This window comes from Arachis stenosperma, chromosome 5 (assembly GCF_014773155.1).
Source record: "Arachis stenosperma cultivar V10309 chromosome 5, arast.V10309.gnm1.PFL2, whole genome shotgun sequence".
Taxonomy (NCBI): Eukaryota; Viridiplantae; Streptophyta; class Magnoliopsida; order Fabales; family Fabaceae; genus Arachis; species Arachis stenosperma.
The window spans coordinates 18349571-18376284 of record NC_080381.1 but is presented as its reverse complement, the minus strand read 5'-3'; the positions used below and the strand labels follow the sequence as shown (position 1 = coordinate 18376284).

The window sequence follows — 26714 nt, the reverse complement described above, 5'->3', positions numbered from 1 at the left end:
TGCGTTATTTTGGGGTTTTTGAGATTATAGACAAGAATTATAAATGGCAAAGGAAATAAACTAACAGCTAACAAAGCTCTTGGCAAGATATGAGAACTAGAAGTCCTATCCTAGTTATCCTTTTCAATTGTGATGAGAATTGTGTATTGCTCCCACTTAGTTAACCTCTAACCATGGAGGAAAGTCAAGTGGATGAATCAATTTGATTCCTCAAGTCCTAATCAACTCCTAAAGGAATGACTAGCTTTAGAGATATTCAAATTAATTAGCAACGTCTAATTATCAATCAACAAAGGAATCAGATAACTCAAGAGTCACTAATTACTCTACCTAGGCCAAGAGGAACAAAACCTACACTATATCTAGAAGAGACATTTCATCAAACACATAGAGTGCAATACAAGTAAACATTATTAAATGCAAGAATTAAAGGAATCTATAACTACAAAAACAAGAGATCAACAATAGGAAAACAATGAAGAACATTTATTATGAATTACCTCTTATTGAATTGAAAGAAAATGGAAGTAGCAATAGTGGATCTGCAACAAAGTATAAGAACAATATAAAGGAAATTACAACAAAGGAGTAGAAGAATGATGAATGTAACAACAATGGATTGGGAAAGTAGAAGTAGAAGAGAGAATGAATCAAAACCTAGATCTAACAACTAAACCTAATCCTGATTCTAGAGAGAAGTGAGAGCTTCTCTCTCTAAAACTCTAAACTAATCCTCAGTATATTCTATCTATGCTTTTTCTAATTGATAATGCCCTCCTTCCCCTTAATCCTTCATCCTTTTATTCCTTTCCCTTAGCAATTGGCGCCAAAAATGGGTTCAGAAACCCTCTCAAATCGCCAGGCACGTGTTGCATTAGTGAGGTCATGTGCCGTCATCGACGCGTGCGCGCACGGTACGCGTGCGCGTCCCTGGCTTGTTTCGCAATGTGCGCGCGAGCGCCTTGTGCGCGTGCGCGTGCATGGCCTAGATCAATTCTTTGGCTTTTTTATGCTTCTCTACACTTGCATGCTTTCTTCCTTGCTCCCTTGATCCATGCCTAACCTATTTCATCCTGAGATTACTAGCAAACACATCAAGGCATCTTGTGGAATCAAAGAAGAACTAGAATTCATCAAAATAAGGCTTAAAAAGCATGTTTTTACACTTAGGCACAAATACGGGAGAGATAACAAAACCATGCTAATTCATAGGCTAAATGTGACAAAAGGTTATCAAAACACTCTGAATTCAATACAAGATAACCCCTCAAAATGGGGTTTATCAATTTTATGATTAAGAACCTAATTTTTCTTAGATGGTTTGGAGAGGATAGTGGGAAAAAAAGAAAGTTGGTCCACCTACACCACTTGATTAGCAACATGCTAGATTATTTATTGAGTTTTTGAGAATCTTCTATGAGATAACTTTGAGTTTCTCATCTTCCTTGCATGCTATATCGAACAAATGTTTTCATGAAATTGCATCTGTTGCTTCTCAGTTAACATCTTAGAGCCAAAATTATTTTGAATTGCTAGGAAGTATGGCATGTTCTATGAAACATAAATATGATAAATATTGGGAACCAGTTGACAAATTTAATCCATTGTTACTTGTTGCTATTGTATTAGATTCTCAATACAAACTAGATTATCTTTATTGGTGTTTGGAGGATATTTATAACAAGGAAGTGTCTACTAGCATGATTGATTTTGTTAAACTCACATTAGATACATTGCATAAGTTTTATGAAAAAAAGGTTGCCGATGATAAAGGAAGGGATGATGGTGGAGATTCATCTAGAGATGTTTTCAATGACAATATTAAAGTCTCAGCTGGTACTAAGGGCGTTTCTGAAAATAGAGTGAATATGTGAAAAAAAACAAAAAAGAGAGAAGGCTAATGCAGATAGCAAGTCAGATGTGGAGAGATATTTGGCTGAGGATAATGTGGAAGATGAGAATTTTGATAAATTGACTTAGTGGAAAGTGAATGCTTCAAAATACAGGATTCTTTCTCTCATAACCCATGACATTTTAGATATTCCGGTTTCAATTGTTGCTTCTGAATCATGCTTTAGCACCGGTGGACGTGTGCTTGATGTCTTTCATAGCTCTTTGTCACCATTAATAGCTGAAGCTTTGATATGCACTCAAAGTTGGTTGTGCCCTTCTAAACAAGGAGATGGAGATCAAGAGTTTGATCAATTTGATAGTAGTCAGAAGATTATTGAAGGTACATTTATGATATCTTTATTATTTGTGACTTATTTATTTCAAGTAATAATCTTTTATATAAAAAATGAGTAATTTTATATGTTTTGTAGGTTTCACTAATGCATCCACATCACAAGGAACAAGTTGACAACATTAATGACTATTGATGGATAATGATTATTCTTATGTGGAATTTAAGTATTGTAAACCTTAATATTTTGTGTTATTAGTCATTATAAGACTATAAGTTAATGTTTTATGTTTAGAATGCATAAAACTGTAGACTAATGCATAATATTATGTTATTTGTATTGACTTAAATATTTGATGTTATTAGACAATATTAGTATTGATTGTGGTTATGTTTTAATTTTGGAGAATGGTTGGTTCTTGTTATATTTTTCTAAGTAAATTTTACCATGTCAAATAATGGCTAGAGTCTTGAAAATTTGGATATTTTCACATGTTAGCTTACAAAAAGGTATAAAAGTAATGTAATGTTAACGACCCGGTTTTCACCCGGTATAATTGTGGCCCGAAAGTGTGTAGGTTTCATCGGGTCTATGATCGGATTCGGGTCTAACAAATAGGCCTGATATATATTTCGAGACGGATCTGGATCACATCAAACTCGGTTTCACCCGACCCATAAACACTCCTAGTGTCTGCAGAAAATATTATTGAAGGAAGATAACCTGTTGCATGGAGTTTTCTTTGAAGGAGGAAGTTTGCTAATTTGACACACATTACCGCCATGCCATCTTGTTGGAACAAGGCCTATTCCTTTGTCACTAAAACTCTTAGATTCAGGCCAAACACCTGTACGTATATGCAAAAGGTGAAATTTAAAATAGCATATATATATATATATATATATGTCATGTTCATGTTCATGTTCAAATTACATAATTTGTTTACAGCTGTCTCTGAATTTCATAGAAGGTTCTTGGGGCAGAAAGAGTTGTTATTAAATGTAAAAATCAAATTCACTTTACTTGAACAACCAATGATTTCATTACAATATAATGGAACCACCAAAAAGTAGAAGCTGAGTTTATAAACTCACATTGTTCGAGAAACTCTGCCAATCACATCACCACTCATGAAGTAGATTAGGTACAAATCCCATACTTGATATTAATTCACACAACCGAACTCATGATCCATAAATATAAAAAAATATAAGTAGAACTTTTATTTTTGGAACTATTACAATATCCATATAAATTATAAAATGCACAACCACATGCAACCAACAATTCAACAACTATAAAAAGGAGACACCATAATCAAATTAACATCAAATTTCAAGTAATGAAGTGAAGAAGATGAACCTAGAAACCCACTAAAACAGATAGACAAATTGCCGATTCACAAACCCTAGACAATCAAATTTAAAATAATCGTGTAACACATACCAAATTTGATCACAATGAAACATAGTAAAGAAAAAGAAGAAGCATCAAGAGAAAAATAGTGTTGGAACTAAAAATTGCACAAGAATGCATCTGATTGATTGATTAGAGAGGAAAAATTTGAACTTCTAGGACGGAATTCCTAAATTGTGACCATCGGCGCGGAATCAGCGTCCAACAAACACATCTTATAGACAAAAATTGGTTTCATGGAGAAAAGAACAATAAGAGAGAAAATCCTTAGATCTAGGGTTCGAAGTCATCATGACCTTTGGAACCAAATCCCTAAAATCGGCGTCGTGCGGGAGAAAATTCGGAGAAGTGACACATGAGCGGTCGAATGAGAAGCGAGCACGTGCACCATTCGAAAGGAGATTCCACAAAGGAAGGGAAGTTCCACCTCGGATGCGAACCAGTGTGAGTTGCGGGGAGCTCTTCAGTTCGGAAATGAAACTACGCGAATTCTATTGTTTATAGATAGATAGATAGTAGATAATTCTTTTACCATTTGAACTGTAAATTGTAAATTCATAATAAGGGTAAAGTATTAAATTGATCCCGTACGTTTGGGTATAATCCTATTTTGGTCCTTAAGATTTAAAGTGTCATATTTGAATCCAAAAAAGTTTCATTTAGTTTCAATGTAGTCCCACCGTGAGATCAAAGTTAAATAATTAACGAAATGTCCTACATGACAATAGTACAAAAATAAGGTCGATAATCTGGAGAATGAGTACAAGATTCAGAGGCACAAAATCAATCGTGGATGCATCAATTCATTTATATATCATTTTTCTTATAATTTAAATGAAATATTTTCTGTAGAACCAAGAAAATGATAAATAAATGTATTGATGTATCCACGGTTAATTTTGTGTCTCTGAAACTTGTATTTATTCTCCAGATTATCGACCTTGTTCTTGTACTGCTGTCATGTAGGACATTTTGTTAATTACTTAACTTTGACCTCACGGTGAAATTATATTAAAACTAAATGAAATTTTTTTGAATTTAAATAATATACTTTAAATCTTAAGAACCAAAATATGATTACACCCAAATATAAGAACCAATTTAATACTTCAATTAAACTCTTGGTCAAATATATATAATGGGAGAGTGATTCCACTCCTCTTTAATCCATAATATCATTTTTTTTATTGAATGTTATTTCAAATTACTCTTAATTGAAAATTTTATAAAAAAAACAAAATAATAAAATTAAAAGATATTTTTAAAAATTGTATAAAAAGAATGACATCATCAATTCCGAGAGTGGCAAAATCATTCTCCATTATAATGTCATCGAAGCAAACTCAAACAATTTCATAATTCTAACCCAAATAAAGGTGGTGATTTTATTTTAATCCGACTATCTGCACAATTACGCGATGACAACTTGACAATGGATTAAAATAAACAATATTATTAAGAGATAATAAGAGGATTGCTTCTAGTGGGCCGTTGAATTGAGATTATCACCAAACTACCACCTAACAGAAATTATTTGGGTCTGGGCCTTGCAAGGGCAAAATTGTCATTGTGCAATAACCACCACACCGTGAACAACTAAAACCAGTGGCATCGTGCCGTGGGCACGAAGGGAAATTCCATTTTCGTAAAAACAGCTTCTCCTGCTTAAATTCCTTAGTCCCGGCCTTTCTATAATTCTATTCTGTCCTCCTCAGCCTCCTACCACCACCAGGTACCAGTATCCCTAGAATTTTGTCTTCTCCGTTTTTTATTTTTATTTTCATTATTCTTAAGCTCCACTAATTTTTATCAACAAAAAATAACTTTATTATATCTTATCTTCCAAGTTCCTTGTACTGTTGTAGCTTGCAAGCTATTGCTGTTCATGTTCTACGACTTGTTTACTTTACCAATGAAATACATCTTTTCATGCTTTTTCCACCCTAACGGATTCATTCGTTCTATACCGTATCAGTTTATCTGCGATCCTTTTCTGTTGTAGATTTCAGCTTAGTTCTACAAATATGGTTTCATCTTGTTTGATTGTGGTGTCCGCTTATCGTGTTCGCTTTGCACTATTGTTCTTGTTAACTATAAATCTTTTCGTTTCTAAGATGGAGCTGTTTTTCCTTGTCCCTGTATTTGGAGCAATTTGTTTCTTATTCTGAGTTCCATTAGGGAATTGATGAATGAGGTTGAGGCCTGGGCACGAATTGTAACTTTTAGGATGTGGAAATTGGTACTTTGATTTCTAAGGGGAAAACAAATATTATGCGATATATACTTGATTAACCATGCATCAGGCTGAGGGAATTGTCTCAAGGGTAACACTTTATTTGAGCTTCAGAGAAGAGGTACCTTTAAAGCTCCAAGGGCGAGAGAGGGGTGCGTGATGGAAGATAAAACAAATAAAACAAGTTGGTAATTGTATGTTGTTTCTATAATAGTCGTTGCATAGTACCAATCAATCCCATAACCTGCAGTCTTTAGGACTAGCCAATTTTACTTGAGTACTTTGTACCAAGTAACTGTAGTGGCCAAGTTCTTTATGCTCCACATTAGATTGCCGTTAACTCAATGGAACAAGCTTTTGTCTTCAGTTCTGGGAGTTGGGATTGCTCCATGCTGGTTCTGGATGCTCCAAGAATCTGCTGGTCTTGTTGGGTGGAGCAGCTGGATGCTTGACCGTCACTTCATTTTCTTAGAATAAAAAAAGAGTAACTTTTATGCAGTCATCATATATCTTGGTGAACCAACTATTGCGCTTCTTGCTTCTTTCAAATGCTGGTGCAGCTATTTCATACTTACATGGTTTACTTAAGGGATTTGGGCTTTAAATTTAGGGGGAGGAAAAAAAGTTTGGCCATGACTTGGGTTAGGGGAACTGATACGGTGATACCGATGATCATGTCACTATACGATTCAACTCTTATATGCCATCTTGAACTGACTTGTTAATTTTTCAGAGTATTTCTCTGTTTGCATATATTGTTAATTGTTACCGCCTTGCTCTGATATAATTTCAACTTTCTTTCTTGAAGAAGGTCAATTCCATGGATGATGGTCCTGGCAAAATAAACTTCATTCCTGATTACTTCCAAGTTCCAGCATCAGTTGCAAAATCCCCTGAGAACAGAACACCATCGATTATTGAACCTAGAACCAATAAACATTTGAGGTATTGTTTCCTGGTGGAAAAGAAAAGAGGATAATCCAAAAGTCATTAAGAGAGTTTGAGTCTATTTGATATCAGTCACTCAACCTAGATTAGTTTAGGTCCCGGCAGCATCTGTGGGGTCAGAGAACAATGAGGGCTGCTTCTATGTTGAGATTGTTTAGTCTGCGTGGGCTGCCATGGCTTGGTAATGGGGGTCAGGAAAAGGTATGTCTTGAGCAGCTCCTGTTCAGTGCACATTTCATCATTGTAAGCTTCTGTTATGTCTTACTAAGACAATTTATAATTCTGTAGGTTGAGCTAACAGCTGCAGAAGTAGAGTCACTCCGATCAGAACTTGCCGATATGGAAGAGAGAGAAGCTCAATTGAAAGCTCAGTTAGTGACCCTTAACTTTGGACTATTATGGGCTTTTGTGTTCTACAGTATAGTATAAAATAGATTACATAAGAATAAAGATGCTAGCCATGCATTTGGTGTCTAGACTAGTGTTTCATGTAAATAATCAAAATCCTTTTGTTTTTCACAGGTTGGAAAATATCGATGAAATTTTGCGGTCATCTCGTCTTTCTGGATATTTGTACATTCGAAGTGTACTGACTGCCAAAAATTGCATTAGCTTACTTTGTGTGGATTTATACTTAACTATTCTATTTACTTTCAAGTTTAGTACCAATCTGCTTTCATTTTTCCCCCTCTACAGAGGTGGGCAACACTACCAGGAGAACCTCCACCTATAGATGACACAGACATAGATGATTGGCTTCCTCGCTTCATTGTTCTCCATGGTGCATGTCTGTATTTATATATGTTGTGTACAGGTAGTGAAATTAGTTGTTTTCCTCCTCTCCCTCTCCCGTTCTAATTACAATTGCTGATGAAGTGGGAAAAATTTGCAGATCTAAGTCCATTGGACTCCACGCTTCTGTCTGATATTGTTGAAGTAGGCGCTTTACCCAGTTTCAAGTGTGAAGATGATGAAATGCGATATGCCTTTTATATTTTAACTCGTCATGGATTACGTTATGAGTGTTCAAGCAATTCTAAGATAAAGGTGCGTCCAAGTTTAGATTATTTGTTTCTTAGAAGTAGTTATTTTAATCACGAACCCCTTGTTATGGCATTCAACATTAAATTCTCGTCATATTAAATGGCTTAGTTTCTCTCCGCCATTACCCTTTCAGGTAGACGCATGGTTATCAGCTTTACAAGCTGAGTGCAAATTGGATTGTGGCGCAACAGCTCCCAATGGTTCAGTTTAGGTGTGACATGTTTTACTCCTTTCTTTGTGGATTCTACTTGTGTAAATATCACACTAACGTCAGAGTTTTTATTTTAATTATTTGATTATTTCATTTTATTGTACATAACATAGCTCAGCAGTTATTAGGTATTCATGGAAGTTCTCTCTATCACTTAACCAGTTACGTTTAAACTTTCACTCCTTGCGATTTTGGTGATCTTCCAAGGTATCTAGATTCTTATGCCTTAACATATAGGCATACTGGTTGGTTTTGATGATGGATTGCTTAAATAGAATTGTGTGTGAGAGAGATATATGGTGGTGGCATACTTTATATGCATAATAATGTACCTGAATATATATATGAACATTATTGGAGTGCCACTCTTTAACAAGAAGCATCTTTGCTCTGTATTAATAAGTTGAGATATGACGGGAAAAAAAGGCCGCAAGCCACTTGGGATATCTTATCTTTTTGGTCGTAAGAACAAAGAACTGAGTGATGAGTTAAAAAAATAAAAAATGTGGAGAACATCTTTTGTTTTCATCCCCATAACCATAAGTGCGCCTTATCCACCATGAGAGGAAATGCATGCCACTTGGCGATACTACTACTTTCTGTTTACAAAAGGAAAAAAAGGTTCATAGTCACTTTGCAAGGGCATAAAGAACATTTCTCCTCACTCTCTCTGCCTACCTCAATCTCTTCTTGCCTTCCTCTAACTAAACTAAACTAAAATTAATGGTGAGGTCATTTGCAAAAAGTGAGCTTCCGAATTAATAAAAGTGAGTTTTTCTCTTCAACCACAAGTGTTATTACTTATTCCTAACGTTGGATACGTACATCAACAAATTGTTTTGAGTAAAAATGTATTTTCTAGAACGTATTGTGTAAAATTGACTACGTTTTTTTTTAAATTAGTTCAAATTATATTATTTTGAATGAATCCTATTCACCTTTTATTTTTTATTTTAAAATCATTTAGATGAGGAATTTAAGATATTAAATTAATTATTTAAATTATTTTACTATTACATTTTACATAAAATATATTTTATAAATTTTATTATTCATTTTTAAAAATTTATAAAATTTACATATATAAACGTATTTTTTCTCTAAAATTTTGGTATTTATAATTTATGTCTTTTCGTAATGAAACATGCAAATTTGTTAGCACGTGCCCGTACCATTTTTCTAGCTAGGCACTGACCAGTATTGGCATACCGTTCCTTTTTCCCTACAAAACCCGACCCAATATTGGCATCACAATTTCACATCCCATCAGTGTCTTCTGTCGCATCTGTAGCTTAACCTGCCGCTGCCGTTGCTGTCATCTTTCTTCTTTGTGTGAAGCCAAAGCCGAAAAGATGACTTCTCAACTATTCAGATCCGCTTCCAGAGCCACCAGGTCCCTTCTCTCTGCTTCCAAGGCCTCTCGTTTCCACTCTGGTACTCCTCACTACCTCTTTCTCATCATGTTTTTGCATCTTCCTTATTATTAATATTCAATTCAGAATCTGAGAGTTTTATGTTCGTTGTGATATTACTGTAGGCGCCGCTGCTGTAGTTTCGTTGAGGAGTAAAGCGCCGTGTTTGGTTTCAAGTTATGGAAAAAGCGGTTCTGGCAGTGCATCTGCTTCCTGGATTTCAGGAGCTCTTGCTCTCCCCGCCGCAGGTAGGTTAGGTTCTTTATAATACAAATTTGACCTTTTCTAACACACAAATTTTGTTAATCTTATTTCAATGTTTTTTTTTCTCTTTTGCTGTGTTTACAGCTTACATGCTCCAAGATCAGGAGGTTCATGCTGCTGAGGTATGCTTTGCATCTCTCTAACTGTATGATTGTTTCTTATTTTGTTCATCTTTGATTTGTTTATTTTGTTTATGCAGTTTGAACGCACTTTCATTGCCATTAAGCCTGATGGAGTGCAGAGAGGCCTGGTAAAGTGAAACTACATTGCTGGATAATATATATATATAAAAAACTACGCATTGCTTAAATAACAAAAATGCTATTCGTTTTCTCTTGTACCAAAATCAGCTATTAAAATCAACTACTAATGTATTTATGTATAAATACATAAGTGATTTAATTTATTTTCAATGCGTATTTGTATTTTAACGGAATTTTTTACCGGTGCTAACTTTGGTGGCTGATTTTGGTATAGACCTAACATAATCGCTTAAATAATTAAGTTGAAGATCTAAGATTCTGTTCTGCTCTTGCAGATTTCAGAGATTATATCTCGTTTCGAGCGCAAAGGCTACAAGCTTGTGGGGATCAAAGTGTTGGTTCCTTCAAAGGAATTTGCCAAGAAGCACTATCATGATCTCAGTGAAAGACCCTTCTTCAATGAGCTCTGTGACTTCCTAAGCTCTGGCCCTGTTATTGCAATGGTTACAGCTTATACCTTACAACTTATAACTGACTCTTCCTCTTTCTTACCTTTGGAATCAAACACAAAACAATATGTTATTGTTTTTAGATTAGTCTCATTTTCCCTTGAATTCATAAAACAGGTTTGGGAAGGAGAAGGAGTAATAACTTATGGCCGAAAACTAATTGGAGCCACTGATCCGCAGAAATCTGCACCTGGAACTATTAGAGGTGATCTGGCTGTTAATGTTGGAAGGTATTGTTTTTTACAAACACATTCTGATTTATTACAATTACACTAATATATACGGATTAATATACATTAATTCATCTTTTTATTAATTAAATGTGGTAATAATATCAAATGTGAGATTAGTCAAACTAGTAATTACATTGTAAACAGTTTTTTATGGATACACATAGAACCTATTATATTATATTTTATATAGTAGACGTGCATTGTTCAATATCTGTTTATTACAATTTGATTGTTACATGTGCATGCAGAAATATCATCCATGGAAGTGATGGTCCAGAAACTGCTAAGGATGAGATTAAGTTGTGGTTTAAGCCAGAGGAGTTGGTTAGCTTTACCAGCAATGCCGAAAAGTGGATTTATGGTTCCAACTGAAATTTTCTTTTTTTTTTTTCTTTTCTTTTTAATCCCTCACTCTTGGTATTCCAAGAACTTTGGCATAAAGAATGAGTACTGGGTAGGACAGTATAATTTTTAGATAGAATAAATTATTTGTCTGAGATTAGAGCAAATGACAACAACGACTCTCTATAGAGGCCATAGATATGCGGAATTGAGAATAGTAGAGTTGGTACTTAATACCGATGTATTTAATTCTTATGTTATTTCATCAGTCAGGAAAGAATGCCTCGAAATTTTTATGCTAGCGATAAGTATCTTCTGCATATTAAGCTACTAAATAATGATGAATATTACTATCAAAATATGCGCTCTATTCTTGGTTTAAAATGAAACACGAAATTTTTATGCTAGTGACAAGTATCTTTTGCATATTAAGCTGCTAAATAATAATGAATATTACTATCAAAATATGCGCTCTATTCTTGGTTTAAAATGAAACACGATCACTTGATCAGGTTTGATTCCAGCAAACCGTTTTCAAACACCTCATTTAGGATTGTTTACACAAATTAAATATATTATTTTATTTCAATCAAACATTATATTGTTGTAGTTTGGGCAATTTAAAAGAAAACACCAAGTTAAAAGGAATAGATGAAAATGAGAAATTGAACGAGAACAATTGAGTTGTCATCATAAATGAGGATGAGAGCATCTTAAAAGATACTTACATAGAGATTAAAAGAGGTAAGGAAAAATGCTAGCGGTTATGGACTTATGGTATACCATGTATATGATTTTTTTTTCTCTCATGGAAAAATGTAATTTGAGTCTAATTGGATTCCAATATTGAATATTTTGAAACGTCTCTTTGTAGATTCCAGCTTGAACATTATTTTTTTCCACTTGTGAACCTCAGCTTAAATAAATTTGATTCCATTGTTAAATATCATACCCTCGCAATTTATTCATAGTAAATTATTTTTAAGAGATTGGTTTTGTCATTTTTTTATTATATATTTATTTTTAAATAAATTTTTTAAATTAAAATAACTCTAAAAAAATAATATTATCAAATTTGAGAATAGAAAATATTTTTCCTTTGTTTTTAGCTGGTAAATGAGTCGACGCGAATATGCCTTGGTGCGCAAGAAGCAAGAAACAGTGAACTAAATCGGTAAATCCAGCTAAGCGGATTTGAAAGCGGCTAAAAACCGGGGTAAAGGCAGCTGGGAAACAGAGGAAAACGTCCGGGTTATGGGTTTGTGGATACAAATAGAAATTGACCCGCTTAACTCACCGCCATCTACCATCACATAAATATCGGATCCTCTCCTTTTAACCCTTTTCAGTTTTCAGTTTTCACCCTCTTTTTCTCTTCCCTCTATCGTTCTCTGCTCTTTCTCTTATCTCTCAGGAATAATACGAACCAAAACCCTAGCTAACTTCCGTAGGATTGCAACTCCATTCCAAGGTTTGAGATTCATCTTCTCCTACGAGTAAGGCTTCTCTCTCCAGCCTCTCTCTTTCTAATGTCTTTCCATTAGAAATTGAAATTTCAACGTCGCCTTGTTGTTCTCCTTTTGTTGATCGAGTCCTTCAATGTTCCTTATAGAATTAGATAACTAAGATGGTTGACAGTTGTAGGATTTTATAGGCAGCGATTTGTTTTGTTATCGCTGTTAATTTAGCAGTTTCAGAACTCCATTGGGGAAAGTTTATTCCATGACCTTCTGTTGATGATATGCTCGACTTTTTTGCTGCTTCTTTACTCTTTTCGTTAAGAATCGCAAAGATGCTACTAATGTTTTCCTCCGTAACTGGCTTTTTTGTTGTTACTTCGTCATGGTTGCTTCTAAATTTTGTCTTATGTGCTTATACATATGATATATCTAAGTATCAAATTATCAAATTATTTATACGTTATCAGATGGCTGCCAAACCTCTTACAACGGAAGCAATTGCGCTTACAGAGAAGAAGATGGACATGACATTAGGTGTGCTTTATATTTTGAAGGACCTTTCGAAGCCATTTATTATTTCATATTTTTCTCTGGTTAATGTTATCTAATATCCATAATCTTCTGATATTTATTTCTAGATGATATAATCAAAATGTCTAAGAACAAGAAGACTAGGAAGCAAAGACGAGTTCCGGTAAGATTTTCCTATGTAAAATTGTATTATTTCATTACCTTTGCCACTTGGTGATGCCTTGTAGTATTTAACGTGGTTAACATTTTTTTCCTCCTTAATTTGTATGCGGACACAGAACAAGAGCATAAAGTCTTCGAACAATTTTATTCAAGATAAGTCTTCAAAGCTACGGAATTATATGGATTCAAGATCTTCTCTTAGACAGGTACTTGAGTTAATGAAACATGATTATATGAAGTTTCGTACCCTTGTTGTTTATGTATTCATGTTTCTAATATTACCTTTAAATATCATAACAATTAGGGGGCTCTTGCAAAAAGAAGGTCTAATTTCCAGGGAAACCAATTTCCTGTGGCAGCTGAGATTGCACGAAAAGCTGTTAATGCACCTCTGCGCAATAGAAATTCTAATCGCAGTAGGGTAGCTAGCTGGAATAAAGCAAGGTATTATATTTGTTTAATTCTTATTTACATCTGTGTTAACTTTTAGAGATATTAGAACATTAGATACCGGTTAGGCATTTGACTATGGATGCAATGCTTGTAAATAGCAAAAAACGAAAATTATTATTTTTTTTCCCATTATTGCAGGTAAAGCATGGCCCAACTTAATGTGCCTTCCATATATGTTTTTTTTTAAACTCTGCTAAAGGAGCCATGTAGACATTATGAATGAGGGCAAGCCACATGTTTATGGAATTCTGTATTGTGAATACCTGCTTTAGAATCTGATAAGTCTATTGTGCAAACTTCATGATTTGAATGGGTCTATGTTGAGTGTCACTGTGGATATTGATTGTTAAATAATTGGAGTTTTATTGGTTGAGCTGGTTGGTGGAGCAACTGGATTTCTAACTAGGCCTAGTCTGATTCACTGGAATTATGTTGCTAAAAATGATAACATGAAGAGTCTTTCAGAAGTTTCTTACCCTGGATGTGGGGGAGTACCCATCGCATGCACAATAGTGGGGACAATGTTGCCAATGATTAGTTTCTTGCTCATGGGAAAAACAACCGTGCGTTATTCGGTTGTTAAGGCACACGTGTAGTGATTGTGGCGCTGACTAAGCATGCATTTTTTTGAGAATTTGCCCATTATGAAGAGATGAGGTCATTGCTAGCATTACATTTTATGGCCACACTCGAGTTCCTGCGTTGTGAGAATTGCTACACTTTTGTTTGGCGTCAGTTTTTTGGGTTGTTGATTATTGCCCGTCTCTCAGTTTGCTATAACTCTTCTCTTTGATATGAAAATTGGTTCTGAACACCTGATGGTTTATCTACCTTGAGACCATGCTGCATGCATGCAAGGATGCATACACTTGCTCTGCAGTATGATATTTTTTTTTTTCAATTGGATCCCTCAATAAGTTGCAACATTCTACCTTCCTAGTTATTTATTATTTTCAACAAAAGGCCAGATAATTGAAAAGATCCATGTTCAGTCCAATAATTGAAAAGATCTTTGTTCATTCTGTGTAGTAAAATAGTTTTTGCTACCAAGAATCTGGAGTCACTTTTCCATGGTTTCTCTCTATAGAAAACGTTGTGTTTGATAATCAAGTTAATAATTGTGGAGTTTGTCTGACTTTGGGGAACGTTGTGGTGGTGAAGATGATCTGTAAATACCTGCTCCAAGTTACTTTATCCACCTGCACAGCTGCCATACCGTGGGTTGTTATGTGAAGAAATTGGTGTCCTTGAATCTTCTGGCAACTTTACATTGATGACTTGTGGGGAAGCCTTTAAGTCTTCAGTTGGTTTGCCTGCATGGCAGTCTTTGTGGTATCACCTTTAAGTTTCACTGAAGTTTTTGGGTACCAGTTCAAACTACAGATCACACTGCAACTGTCTGCTCTGTGTGGAAATTTCGAATTGGTTCCTGAAGTTGGCCCTTGGCTATGTAACTAATGCCTTTGTCCTTAGTTCTTTTTCCCCTTCTTTCTTTGTAGTTGGATATGTATAGAATCCGATGGTAAGAAGCTCAACATTTTAATGAAGTGAAAGGTTATTAAGTAGTGTAAGGTCTCTGTTAGAGATCATAGTCAGTTGTGCTGAGCATTTTGGAGCTACTCGCTGTTGTTGGAGTATTTTGTATGTATTATGTGTCTTCACTTGAATTATCCCTGTCTTTTCCTTGTGTGTGTAGGTTCCAAGTTCCTGCAAATCAGATAAGGGCTGCCAGTGGAGGTTTTCCTGCAAAGGTTTGGGACTAATTTCTTTACTGGTTGGTGTTATGTTTGTTTCTATCTTTTAAAGCTGCATTCAAGATTAACATTGTCTACTGTCTGAAGCAAAGAAGGCTTCTGGTGATGCTAACTGGTTATCAGTTGAGATTTATTTACTCATGCCATGCTTTGTTCATTCTGAATGAAATTGTACATTCTTCAATCCTGTGTGGTGCCATCTATATTTCTTGGGATTGCGGATTAGGGATTTAGGGATTTAGGTTGACAGCTACTATTGTTGAGGTAAAACGATTTGTCCAATGATAATCAGTCACTTCCCGTTCTGTGATTGTTGTGGTTGGTGCCGAGCTAAACTGAAGTTTTATTTTATTTTATTTTATTTTCATGGTTTAGCATCATTTATCCTGAAAGTGGCTTCCTAAGAGATTGGTTAGAGTTGTGCTTCATCTATATGCAAGCCTTTACTGTGAATTTTACATGCAGCAACCAGTGCCTTCACCTCAGCCACAGCAGGGTAATGGGGATGTAGTGCCTAAGCAAAGGCCTCAGACGCTGGATTTACTCTTCGCAAACATGAAGGAACAAAGAATGAGAGTATTATCGAGGCAGAATAATGCTGTGCAGCGCAATGGGGGTGGAAATCGGAAGCCCCTATCAGGAAGAGGTCGACGTGGCAACTAAAATTACTGGCTGAAATCGAAGCCGTCTTAGTCTGCTGCATCCTGAGTGAGTGACGCAGGTTAAAATTTCTTAGTGTGCAAATGCAAAACCTAGATGTCTTTTAGCCTTAGGTGGAACACAATTCCTTTTTCATTCGGAGGTGTTTTGAACTTCTGTTGCTGTGCTCCTGCATTGTATATTACATTTCTCTGTTGATGTGCTCCTTCACTGTGTACGTCTGGTTCATAATGCGGTAAACTTGGGATTACCAGTTTGAATGTCATTTGAATTGCATGTCATTGGAATATCCGTAGTTCGCTGCAAGGAAGATGTAATTTTCTGGCTTTCCGCCATTATTTATCCTTTAAGCTTTATTAATCAGCTTTTTCGTTTACTGAAAGGGTAACGTGTGTTGTTTTCTCGCCTTTAGTTAAGCGCTCAACATTGGGAGGCAATGATTCCACAATGGGGATTATTCAATTCTTTTTTCTGGTTTATTTTTGAGTCGTTTGAGTATATCATAAGAAAAATTACGATTAGGGGACTTTTCTACCGGTGGAGTTTTCTACCCGTCGTTGCTTTTGTCAAGTTGTATTAAGTGTTATTCTTTAAAAGGAGCAATAACGTAGTATTATTTTTGTTTGAAGTGTTCCACTAATCATGTTGTCGATGGTTGACCGAGATAGATAGCCAAATTCATTTTCAAAAAAGTTTGAAAATTGAAAAGAAAAAAAATGTGTCCGAAATTTTCTGGATAACATTGTTCTCAAGGATATCGGAATATGAATATTCTAATGATATTTTCATATTCGAATTTGTGTTCTTTATGGTTGAGTTTGATTCTCTGATTATAGGGGTTAATCAGATTAAAATTTTTACAAATAGAAGTTATATATTTTTAAAAGGATTTAATTGAATGTGAAATGAAATCTTAGGAAATCTAAAAATCACCAAAATGACAATTTCAAAGGTAAGTTCCTCCGAATATTTTTCAGAAATAATTGACATAAGATTAGAGTTACGATTAAAATGATAAGCGTGTTGAAGTAAATAGATTAAAATGATTAGTGAGTTGATTCTTCAATTGAATATTTTATGAGTTTTAAGAATTAGATGCTCCTATATGTCCGTCCTTGGATCAGGTTTAAATGTTGGATCACTTTATAACATGCTTGGATCAAACACAATTTAGTAATTTAATTTTGGCAATCTCAGATTTAATTTTTAACGTGTTTTAAAATTAATTTTTTCAATGAGATTTAAAGCTGTGTATGTTTCCAATATAAAAATGAAATATACCACCATCCCGTTAAAATTACAAAACAAACAAGACGAATCAACATCGGAGCTGATTAGGTGCTAACCGCATTAATCAAGTCGAGTGCAAGTATATAGAACAAAAGCGTAACAACTCGCAAAATACAAGATCAAGTTAGTTTAAATTTTTATCTCAACAATCACATTAACCACCCCCCCCCCCCCCCTTCTTTTTTTTTTTTTTTTTTTTTCCGAAAACAAAAGATAACAAACAAGAAACTAATCTAATAAAAGTCTTCTCCTCCTGATGCACAATCCAACAAAAGTCTTAAGTAACCAAAAAACAAAAAAAAAGTTGCTAGCTTAATTTGAAAATTTCAGAATTTGTTTACCAATCCAAACCTAATTAGATTTAAATTATTTGTGTTGTGAGAGGCCTCCAGCCCGTACAGGCCTACACGTAATAACGACATAAAAAGCGAAGTGAGGCAGGTTTTCAGCCACGCCACGCCACGCCACTCCACCATCCTCCATTTTTTTCCTACTCAACTCTAGTCTCTTCAGAGCTGCCAGTCAACACAAAAGAATCCACAGAAACCTGGTAGGGGTCACATACCTTAACCAAATTCTATTTAATGTTTCGGCCCCTGGCACACTATTTCTCAGCTGATATCTAACATCTAACTTCTACTTAAATTGTTGTTCCGATAGGAGAAACGCGTGAAGGGAAATGGCGCAGAAGAGATTCATCGTTGAAGTTGAGAAAGCCAAGGAGGCCGAAGGAGAGAGGCCGTCAAGAGGTCCTGTTTATCGGAGCCTCTTCGCAAAGGATGGATTTCCTCCGCCTGTTCCCGGCCTCGATAACTGCTGGGATATTTTCCGGTTACTTCACTTACTCGAACATTTTTTTGTTGGTGGTTCAGGTTCAGCATTTTATTTGTTTCACTAAACTCGTTGGAATTGGATTCCTTTTTTTGTTTTAATTTCTCTCTAACTACTTAAGCACTGCTCTATGATCTGTTTCGGATTTAGGTAGAGTTTCGATCTGAATTGTCCACTGTAAAACTAGTCAACTTTCAAACCGCATCTTCTAATTCAGATTAGAAGTTGAGCATGTGGTTTAATTTCATTTGATTTAGGACCTGAGAGAACACGATGTGTGTTAATCATTTAATCCAGCTCTTTAGTACAGTTTACTGAGTTTAGTTGCATTTAAGACTCGTTTTGGTATAATATTAGACGATTCGGTTCTGAATGCAAGTACTTCCTTTCCAGAACTTCTGTCCAGAAATATCCGAAAAATCCAATGCTTGGTCACCGGGAAATCGTGGATGGGAAGGTAAACTTACCATGCCATCTAGATCTTTTATGTTATGGAAGTTTCCTGCCATTGCTTGACAGCAGCTTTGACTTTTGGTTGACTTGAATGCACCATTTTTTACTTTTGGTATCTTTTCATAGCCCGGCAAGTACAAGTGGAAAACATATGAAGAAGTATATGATCTGGTGATAAAGATTGGGAATTCCCTCCGCAGCTGTGGCTATGGGGAAGTAAGTCGGCTATGCCATTCGCATTAGAAAATTAAGCTGTTATTTTGGTAGTGTTATTATTTTCTATTAAATGTTGTTTTATTAGTATTGTTCTCTGTTTCTTTTGGATGTTTAGGCCCATTTAACCACAAAAGTGCATGGTTTCGTAAAAATGTCTACCCCAAGGACTTGAAATGTTCTTGATTGTTTCATATCCGCATGCAAAAGAATGGTTCCGTACTGAATTGCTTTACATATTGTTATGATACGCCATTGACATTTAGTTCTTTTTGTTTTTTTGGAAACTAAGCGCTGCCTAGTGGCTATTGTTATATATGAGTGTGGTTTTTTTTCCCCTATATAATAAGTTGAGCTTCTGTGCTTGAGTCATGTATTTGCTTTACAGGGTGTAAAATGTGGTATTTATGGTGCCAATTGTGCAGAGTGGATTATAAGCATGGAGGTATGTCTAATTTTCAATTTATCTTCTCTTTGTTTTACTTTTCTATCTGATTTTCTATACACTATGTTTGCTGTAGTTTCTTATTATATTTATGGCTTTTGTTAAGGTAACTAGTAATTTATACGAGTACAGGTTCCTGAGTATACATATGTCAACTAAATGAGTTGTTAGTTAGTTAGTTCAAATAATAAATTAAAGTTAATATTTTAGAATTAACCTATAACATATTTTTCAAGAGAATTTAGCCAATATTGTTAAAAATGTTTGTTTACTGTTTTAATATGAACCGTCTCAATTATGGTGCTTCAAAAACCATATTACATTTTTTTCATTTTTTGCTTTTGGACTACTTCCTCTTCAACCAAAATGGCTTTGACGATAGCAGCAAGGTCTTGGGCGGCGATGGCCATAGGGTGCTGGGTCGATGGTGTGGATGGTCACTGTGTCATCATTATGACATAGAATGCTGGAGAAGAGTAAAAGAGGAAAGATAAAGAGAGAGGTTCTGAGATGATTTTTCAGAAATAAAGAGTGGGAGTAACAATTACTTGGAGCAAACTGCAACATTAAATAAATATTTTCGTATTTTATAAAATTCGAAAAATAAATTTAAAAAAAATTTAAGAAAAAAGGGTTAACAAGTAAAACACACAAATGGGTATTGTTTAGTGTTTACTCACTAGAAAATGTTGGTACCAGAATAATCCCTTATATTATCTGTGGATATTTTCTGTGTTTTTTTTTATGCTGTATCTATATTATTGTTTCCATGTTTAGTGTTTTGCTTTTGTTTGCTTGTACTTGTCTGTTCAATATCTACTTTCTCTGGTAAGGACCACTTCTATTGCTTGGTGCTCTATGCTTATGTGGTGAGCCTCCCTGGCGACCTAATAGCCTTTTATATGTTGCTGAATAGCTTCTTCCACTCAATGGTTTTGGACATGTAATAATTGCAGGCCATCAATGCTCACGGACTTTATTGTGTTCCTTTGTATGATACCTTAGGTATGTGCAGAGACAGACCTTGTTTAGCATATTTCATGGTGACTCTTTTACTCAACTGCAAGCATAGTTTGTTTTCCAATATGTTTTCACAGGACTTGTGATAAAACTGAAAAATGTGTGACCTTGTGGGGCTCATGTAACTCTTACATTTAATAAATGAATTCACTGATCCGTTTGCAATTTTTTTGAATAATTTATCTTTGGTGAACAAGAATTATTCAAGGGCCAAATTCACACTTGCATTGGGAACTCCCATGGTTATTTAGCAGTTTTTATATTATTTCCAAATAACATTATCAAGAAATAAGCTAGTTCACGAATTTGTGTGTTTTTGAAATCTTAACCAATTTATGAATAAAGCTACCTTGTGTTTGAAAATTTTGTAATTACTAAGCATGCACCGACACCTGTCACATAAAATGTGGTAACTTATCTTTCAAAACAATGACGACATTTGAAATTTAACAGCATGCAGAAAAAAATTGAAACTCTGCATTAAAGAACATCCAATTGTACAGCTATTGATAATCAATTACAAGTTGTTTAGGTTCTATATCAGGCTTAAGGTTCAAGGATGGATATATGTGGCATCCTAATACTTTCTCTAATTATAATGACCATTGTTTTTGACACACGGATATGACTTAGGTGCTGGCGCTGTAGAGTTTATTATATGCCATGCAGAGGTATCTGTATCATTTGTAGAAGAAAAGAAAATACCGGAGGTTCGCCTATTAAAATACCTTCTTTTTTTATATTGGTTTACTATTTTTGAAAGATTAGCTACTGTGTACAATACATTGACTCTTATCTATCTATCTTTTTCCTGAAAATGTTTCAGCTATTGAAGACATTTCCAAATACAACAAAGTATCTCAAGAGTAAGAAGTTCCTTTGATTCTATCCATTCCTTCAGATATTTGTACAGAAAAATATATTCATGAAAAAGAAGCAATCACCTCTTTTTCTTTGTGCAGCGCTTGTGAGCTTTGGGAAGGTTACACCTGAACAAAAGCAAGAAGTTGAAAAGTTTGGGTTGGCAATATATTCGTGGGATGAATTTTTGCAAGTGGTATGTTATTCATTTCTTGTATTACCTTTTGCGCTGATATGAGAGATGATTATTTCCTTGGCGGTATATTTAATACTCCTTCGCGTGAAAATTGATCTATCCTCTATCGCCATCCACCTGTGTTCTAGTTGAAAGATACTTTGTTAATAAATTATATAAATTCTACTATTATTGGCTGTTGAGGTTGCTGGTTTAACATGATCTTGGAACAAGAAGAGCCTTTCCTACTGTTAGAAATGATAAAACTATCTTTATGCACCTGCAGTGGGTGTCTTAGTGATGTACGTAGTAAACAACTCGTGAACAGAGTTCTGTGCTCTGGGAATTAGAGAAGGGGGGAGGGGATAGGGAAAGCATTCCTTTCTTTTATTAATAATAGGATGTAAGGCTGCTATGTTGTAAGTAGAAACTCAAGGACATATTGGTTACTTCAGTTCGGTCATGACAGTGTGGGAAGGAATTTTTCTTTTGCTTCTTAATTTTTCTCAATGACTTTTACAGGGTCAAAATCAAAGTTTTGATCTTCCTGTGAAGAAAAAGAGTGACATCTGTACAATAATGTACACTAGTGGAACTACTGGCGATCCCAAGGGTGTGTTGATATCTAATGAGAGTATCCTTACTCTCTTAGCTGGGGTTAAGCGACTGTTGGAGTCTGTCAAGGAGGAAGTAAGTTATTTTATTTTCCAGCACCTTGATTTTTCTAATAAATCCATGAATGCACAGAGCACTCCCACTGTGCACTTTTATTTCATTCAAGTTAAGCATATTATATCTCACATTTTTTAACAGTCTAGCTTATTAGAATTTTAGGATGCATTAAGATTCTAAATCTGTTAGGTGTACTTTTGTTGACTTCTAATCTCCTTTCGTGACAGTTGAATGACAAAGATGTCTACTTGTCATACCTTCCTCTTGCACATATCTTTGATAGGGTCATTGAAGAGCTATTTATATGGCATGGTGCCTCCATTGGTTTCTGGCGTGGGGTGAGTTTATGTTGTGCTAAATCTGTCATTACCAAATGGAGATTTGAAGTGATAACTGAACTTTGGTTTTGATTTTTATCTGCAAAAGAAAGGACAAATTTTGATTTGGAAGGACTATGACCACAATTATGCCATGGCTGCAGGATGTCAAATTGTTAATTGAAGACATTGGGGAGCTAAAACCAACTATTTTCTGTGCTGTTCCACGTGTGCTTGATAGAGTGTACACAGGTATCTTATCAACATCATATGTTGCTGATGATCCAATTATAATTTTAGTAACGTTAAAGTAGTGTGCTAGGATTACCCAATGTGATTCTATAACAATTTTCTTAAGTTCTGTTTCTTTCGTATCCATATTTCTGAGCAGCCTCTGCACCCTGTTCTCCATCTGATATACAGGTTTGACACAAAAGGTTTCTGCTGGGGGCTTCCTGAAACAAGCATTATTCAACTTTGCTTACTCATAGTAAGTACAATGGTATTATAATTTGTAAACAGCTACTTGAGAATGACAACGCAATGAAATGTTACGGACTCTCTAAAAAACTATGAAGTTTGAGTGTTCTTGATCCAAATCACACATATTTTATCCAAAGTATTGGCACTCCCTGAGTAAGCATTGCAGTATTCTAATAACCGAACTCTAAAATTGGCTGCAGTAAGTTGAACAACATGAAGAAAGGGAGAAAGCATGAAGAGGCATCTCCACTTCTTGACAAAATTGTGTTTGATAAGGTAGTAGAATGCATAAGTTTTAGTTCCGCAGCCTATGAGAATCATCAGGAACTGTAAATCATTGTATTTTTTTAACTAGTCTTGCTTTTGCAACTTGATCAGGTGAAGCAAGGGTTGGGGGGTCATGTACGCCTCATTTTGTCTGGAGCAGCACCTCTATCTCCACATGTGGAGAGTTACTTAAAAGTGGTTACTTGTGCTCATGTCATACAAGGATATGGTATGCTCTTGTTATTTCAGAACCTAATTTTCACCAGGTCATTTTTTTCTTTTCCTTCTGAAGTCATGTTTTCAAAACAGCCAAGCTTGCTTGAAATGTCAACAAATTTCTGCTGAAGTTTGGTTCTGTTGATTAGTTAATAACTTGTTACCATAGGTTACCATCTTAGGGTGTATCTGAAATTATTTAAGATAGTTAATCACATGAATTCAACTATTCAAGTTATTTTCTAACTATTGAAATTGTTTGAGAAAGTAAAACTTGCTCTATCTTTTTGTAGCATACTTTGAATTTCTATGAACTTAAAAACCTTAGTATAATTACTGACCATTCAATTCATTATTGTTTTTCTAGAATAATTTTTAATCCAATATTTTCCTTATATCCTAGATGAACAAGGAAACAATGAAGAATGAAAGAAAACTTGCCTCCCATTATTTTGAGCAAGTCAAATTTGCCTCCTTGATAAATTTTAAAAACTTTTGGCAAATAAGAACTTAGTCTATTGACACACTAATAATTGAAGCTCCATTTATGTTTTGTTTATTCTAATTTGAATTTCATCAGGTGGTTATAGCTCTTGTAATATACTTTGGACTTGATTATTGTGATTTTGTTGAAATGACAATAGGTCTGACTGAAACCTGTGCGGGAACCTTTGTCTCACTACCACATGAAATGGATATGGTCGGGACAGTGGGGCCACCCGTACCGAATGTTGATGTGTGCCTGGAATCTGTTCCTGATATGGGATATGATGCCCTTGGAAGCACACCAAGAGGAGAAATTTGTGTTAGGGGAAATACCTTGTTTTCAGGGTACTACAAACGGGATGACCTCACTAATGAGGTTCTGACCGATGGATGGTTCCATACAGGTTATTTATTTTTATCATCCAAAATTGTAGTTATGCCCTCTTAAATTGGTTGTTTGGTTATATTGTTCTCCTTTTGAATGATATATTCAACAGGGGATGTTGGAGAATGGCAACCTGATGGAAGCATGAAAATTATTGATCGGAAGAAGAATATATTTAAGCTTTCACAAGGAGAATATGTTGCTGTTGAAAATCTGGAGAATGTATATCGTCAACTCTCTTGTATTGATTCGGTACGATCTCAGATCATTTTCATTCTTTTTGGGGTGCCCTGGCTTTAGTGGATTTATTGTCCATTTCAAGCTTCAGAATGTGTAGGAGATGCAATTTTATTCTTGAAAATTTTACTACCAGCATATACACGCATACATTGGCAATAGTCCATGTTTAGACGTGGGAATTAACAGAGCATGTTGATCTGCTATATGTAGTGTTTGCATTCTGTGGCTAGTATTCGTGTGGCTTGTATTTGAATGATTATTTGTTTAACATGAAAATGCATGAATGATATCAACTGGTATATTCGGTGCTCAGATAAAAAGCACAACTTGTAGTAGATCATAGCCGCAATGTTCTGTTCTGTGCTCCAATACAAACATTCTTTCTCCTGTTTCAGATATGGGTTTATGGTAACAGTTTCGAGTCCTTCCTTGTTGCTGTTGCTAACCCCAGCAAGCCAGTACTTGAACGATGGGCGGAAGAAAATGGTATAAAGATTGACTTTGATTCTCTATGTAAAGACTCGAGAGTGAAAAGTTACATACTTGGGGAGCTCACAAGGATTGCAAAGGAAAATAAGGTCTTATTTAGTTTGCCCTACGTCGTTGTCCAAATTTGTTATGTTTGCATTATATCTGAGAGTCATACTTTGAATAAAGTTTTACATTAAACTAAAGTGTATATCACCATCCATGTTGCTACTACTATTCAAATATAAAAAATATGAACCATTTATCACATATTTACTTAGCATTGTACACGCAACCACAAAGAAGATATTCTTCTCTAAATATTAGTATATGTTCCGTGATTTAATGGTTGATGGATCAATCATTCTGTACTTTAATAAATAATAAAAATTATTTAAGTGATATGTATTTACCTACTAAATTTTCCTGAAGCCTTTTCCTTTTTACTTTTTTGCAGTTGAAAGGTTATGAGTTTATAAAAGACGTTCATCTAGACCCAGTTCCATTTGACATGGAACGTGACCTTATTACACCCACATATAAGATGAAGAGGCCTCAGTTGCTTAAATATTACAAGGTACAAGGTTCTTATGATTTAATTTGATTTGTTTTTCCCTTTCCCTTTTAGTCCATAACTTATGCTGTGTATGATGTTGAAAGTACTGACTGTATTTGTTTGGTGCTCAGAATGTCATCGATGACATGTACAAGAGTGGAGGCAAACGCAGTGCTTGAGGTATGCTTTGGTGACTGTATATATGATTACTGAATACTGAAAGATTATGCTTCTGACCAATCGTACAAGATAAGAAAATAGATACCTGAAGCACTCTAGCTATGAGAACACGCAAAACAATTATGTACCTTATGCATGTAACTGTTTTTCTTGTTAAATGGGCTACACTAAAGGCAGACATATGCAATTGGAATTTTGGAATGAACTTTGCTACGCCAGTTCTCTTTAAGTTGAAAGCCTACTATTTTGTTATACTTTACATGGATCTAATTATTTCCGTCTTCAATTTGATTTGTAAATTTTCATAACTAATCGAGTATAGTGTGTAGGACACGACAACTGTTTGACTTTGTAAGTTTGTATAGTTCACAGCACAAAACACATCTAAGAATTAAGGTATTGGAATGAAACTAATATCAGATTTTACAAGTAATAAAGTTGTTGCCGATTGCCATACAAGATTTAGCATGCACAAACCATTTTCCTTCAGAAAGAAATAAAGAGACCGCCTCAATGTATAACGCAGAATGATCCCATCCCTTCCGGAGGCATGAAGCAAGTGGCTATAATATAACATAAGGCAAGTGGCTGTAACAAGGCCCATTAGTCATTACACCACACAGCTGGTTCCAACAGAATTGTTGATAAATGATAAGAACGATATTAAAAAAAAACAAAACGACACCGCTTTTAAGGAAACAAATGAGCCGAAAATACGGTGGGCCGTAGATAAACTTTAGTTGGAGTTAATGCATAGATACAATATTGATGATCAAACGTCAACAACAATTTTCGATATGGCAAAATTAATTAATCAAAGTTATTTCTATGGGCAAAGCCCAAACCTGTTTACATACATCATACATGTACTCTTCTGCACCTAAAAGTTTTCTTTCTTTAGTGCTGAATATTATACCATAATCATTTCTTATCCTAGAAAACATATTATTTCTATTATTTATTTATAATATTTTACTATATAAAATCATATATTATGTAATCTAAACAAACTATATCATTTTGAAATTAATTTTATATAAATTAACTATGTAACAAATAATAATAATAATAATATAATAATAGAATTTTTCTTGATAACAATACCATATTTTAACCACTTATCTTACAAATTTAC

At 34.8% G+C, this 26714-nt stretch overlaps 3 protein-coding genes across 3 annotated transcripts; all 3 read left to right on the top strand.

Annotated features, from left to right (window-relative positions):
- The first annotated feature begins 5217 nt into the window (after positions 1 to 5217).
- On the top strand, positions 5218 to 11266 carry LOC130981930 (uncharacterized). The gene is made up of 15 exons (XM_057905698.1): positions 5218 to 5334; positions 6644 to 6780; positions 6879 to 6984; positions 7072 to 7154; positions 7306 to 7369; positions 7480 to 7597; positions 7676 to 7830; positions 7961 to 8006; positions 9383 to 9472; positions 9576 to 9698; positions 9799 to 9836; positions 9914 to 9964; positions 10253 to 10420; positions 10544 to 10656; positions 10908 to 11266. The coding sequence occupies exons 2-15, from the start codon at positions 6656 to 6658 to the stop codon at positions 11029 to 11031; spliced, it is 1404 nt and encodes a 467-aa protein (XP_057761681.1). The 5' UTR covers positions 5218 to 5334; positions 6644 to 6655; the 3' UTR covers positions 11032 to 11266.
- A 1058-nt stretch (positions 11267 to 12324) lies between these two features.
- Positions 12325 to 16403, top strand: LOC130981731 (uncharacterized). Its single transcript, XM_057905386.1, has 7 exons — positions 12325 to 12497; positions 12929 to 12995; positions 13100 to 13155; positions 13271 to 13360; positions 13459 to 13598; positions 15304 to 15358; positions 15827 to 16403. The coding sequence occupies exons 2-7, from the start codon at positions 12929 to 12931 to the stop codon at positions 16022 to 16024; spliced, it is 606 nt and encodes a 201-aa protein (XP_057761369.1). The 5' UTR covers positions 12325 to 12497; the 3' UTR covers positions 16025 to 16403.
- Positions 16404 to 17680: 1277 nt separating this feature from the next.
- LOC130981729 (long chain acyl-CoA synthetase 4-like) lies at positions 17681 to 25808 on the top strand. Its single transcript, XM_057905385.1, has 20 exons — positions 17681 to 17861; positions 17972 to 18142; positions 18536 to 18599; positions 18722 to 18811; positions 19197 to 19253; positions 20210 to 20258; positions 20907 to 20983; positions 21100 to 21139; positions 21236 to 21330; positions 21832 to 21999; positions 22209 to 22319; positions 22463 to 22550; positions 22722 to 22788; positions 22982 to 23057; positions 23160 to 23277; positions 23909 to 24154; positions 24248 to 24387; positions 24771 to 24953; positions 25301 to 25420; positions 25531 to 25808. The coding sequence occupies exons 2-20, from the start codon at positions 17991 to 17993 to the stop codon at positions 25576 to 25578; spliced, it is 1989 nt and encodes a 662-aa protein (XP_057761368.1). The 5' UTR covers positions 17681 to 17861; positions 17972 to 17990; the 3' UTR covers positions 25579 to 25808.
- Positions 25809 to 26714: the final 906 nt, after the last annotated feature.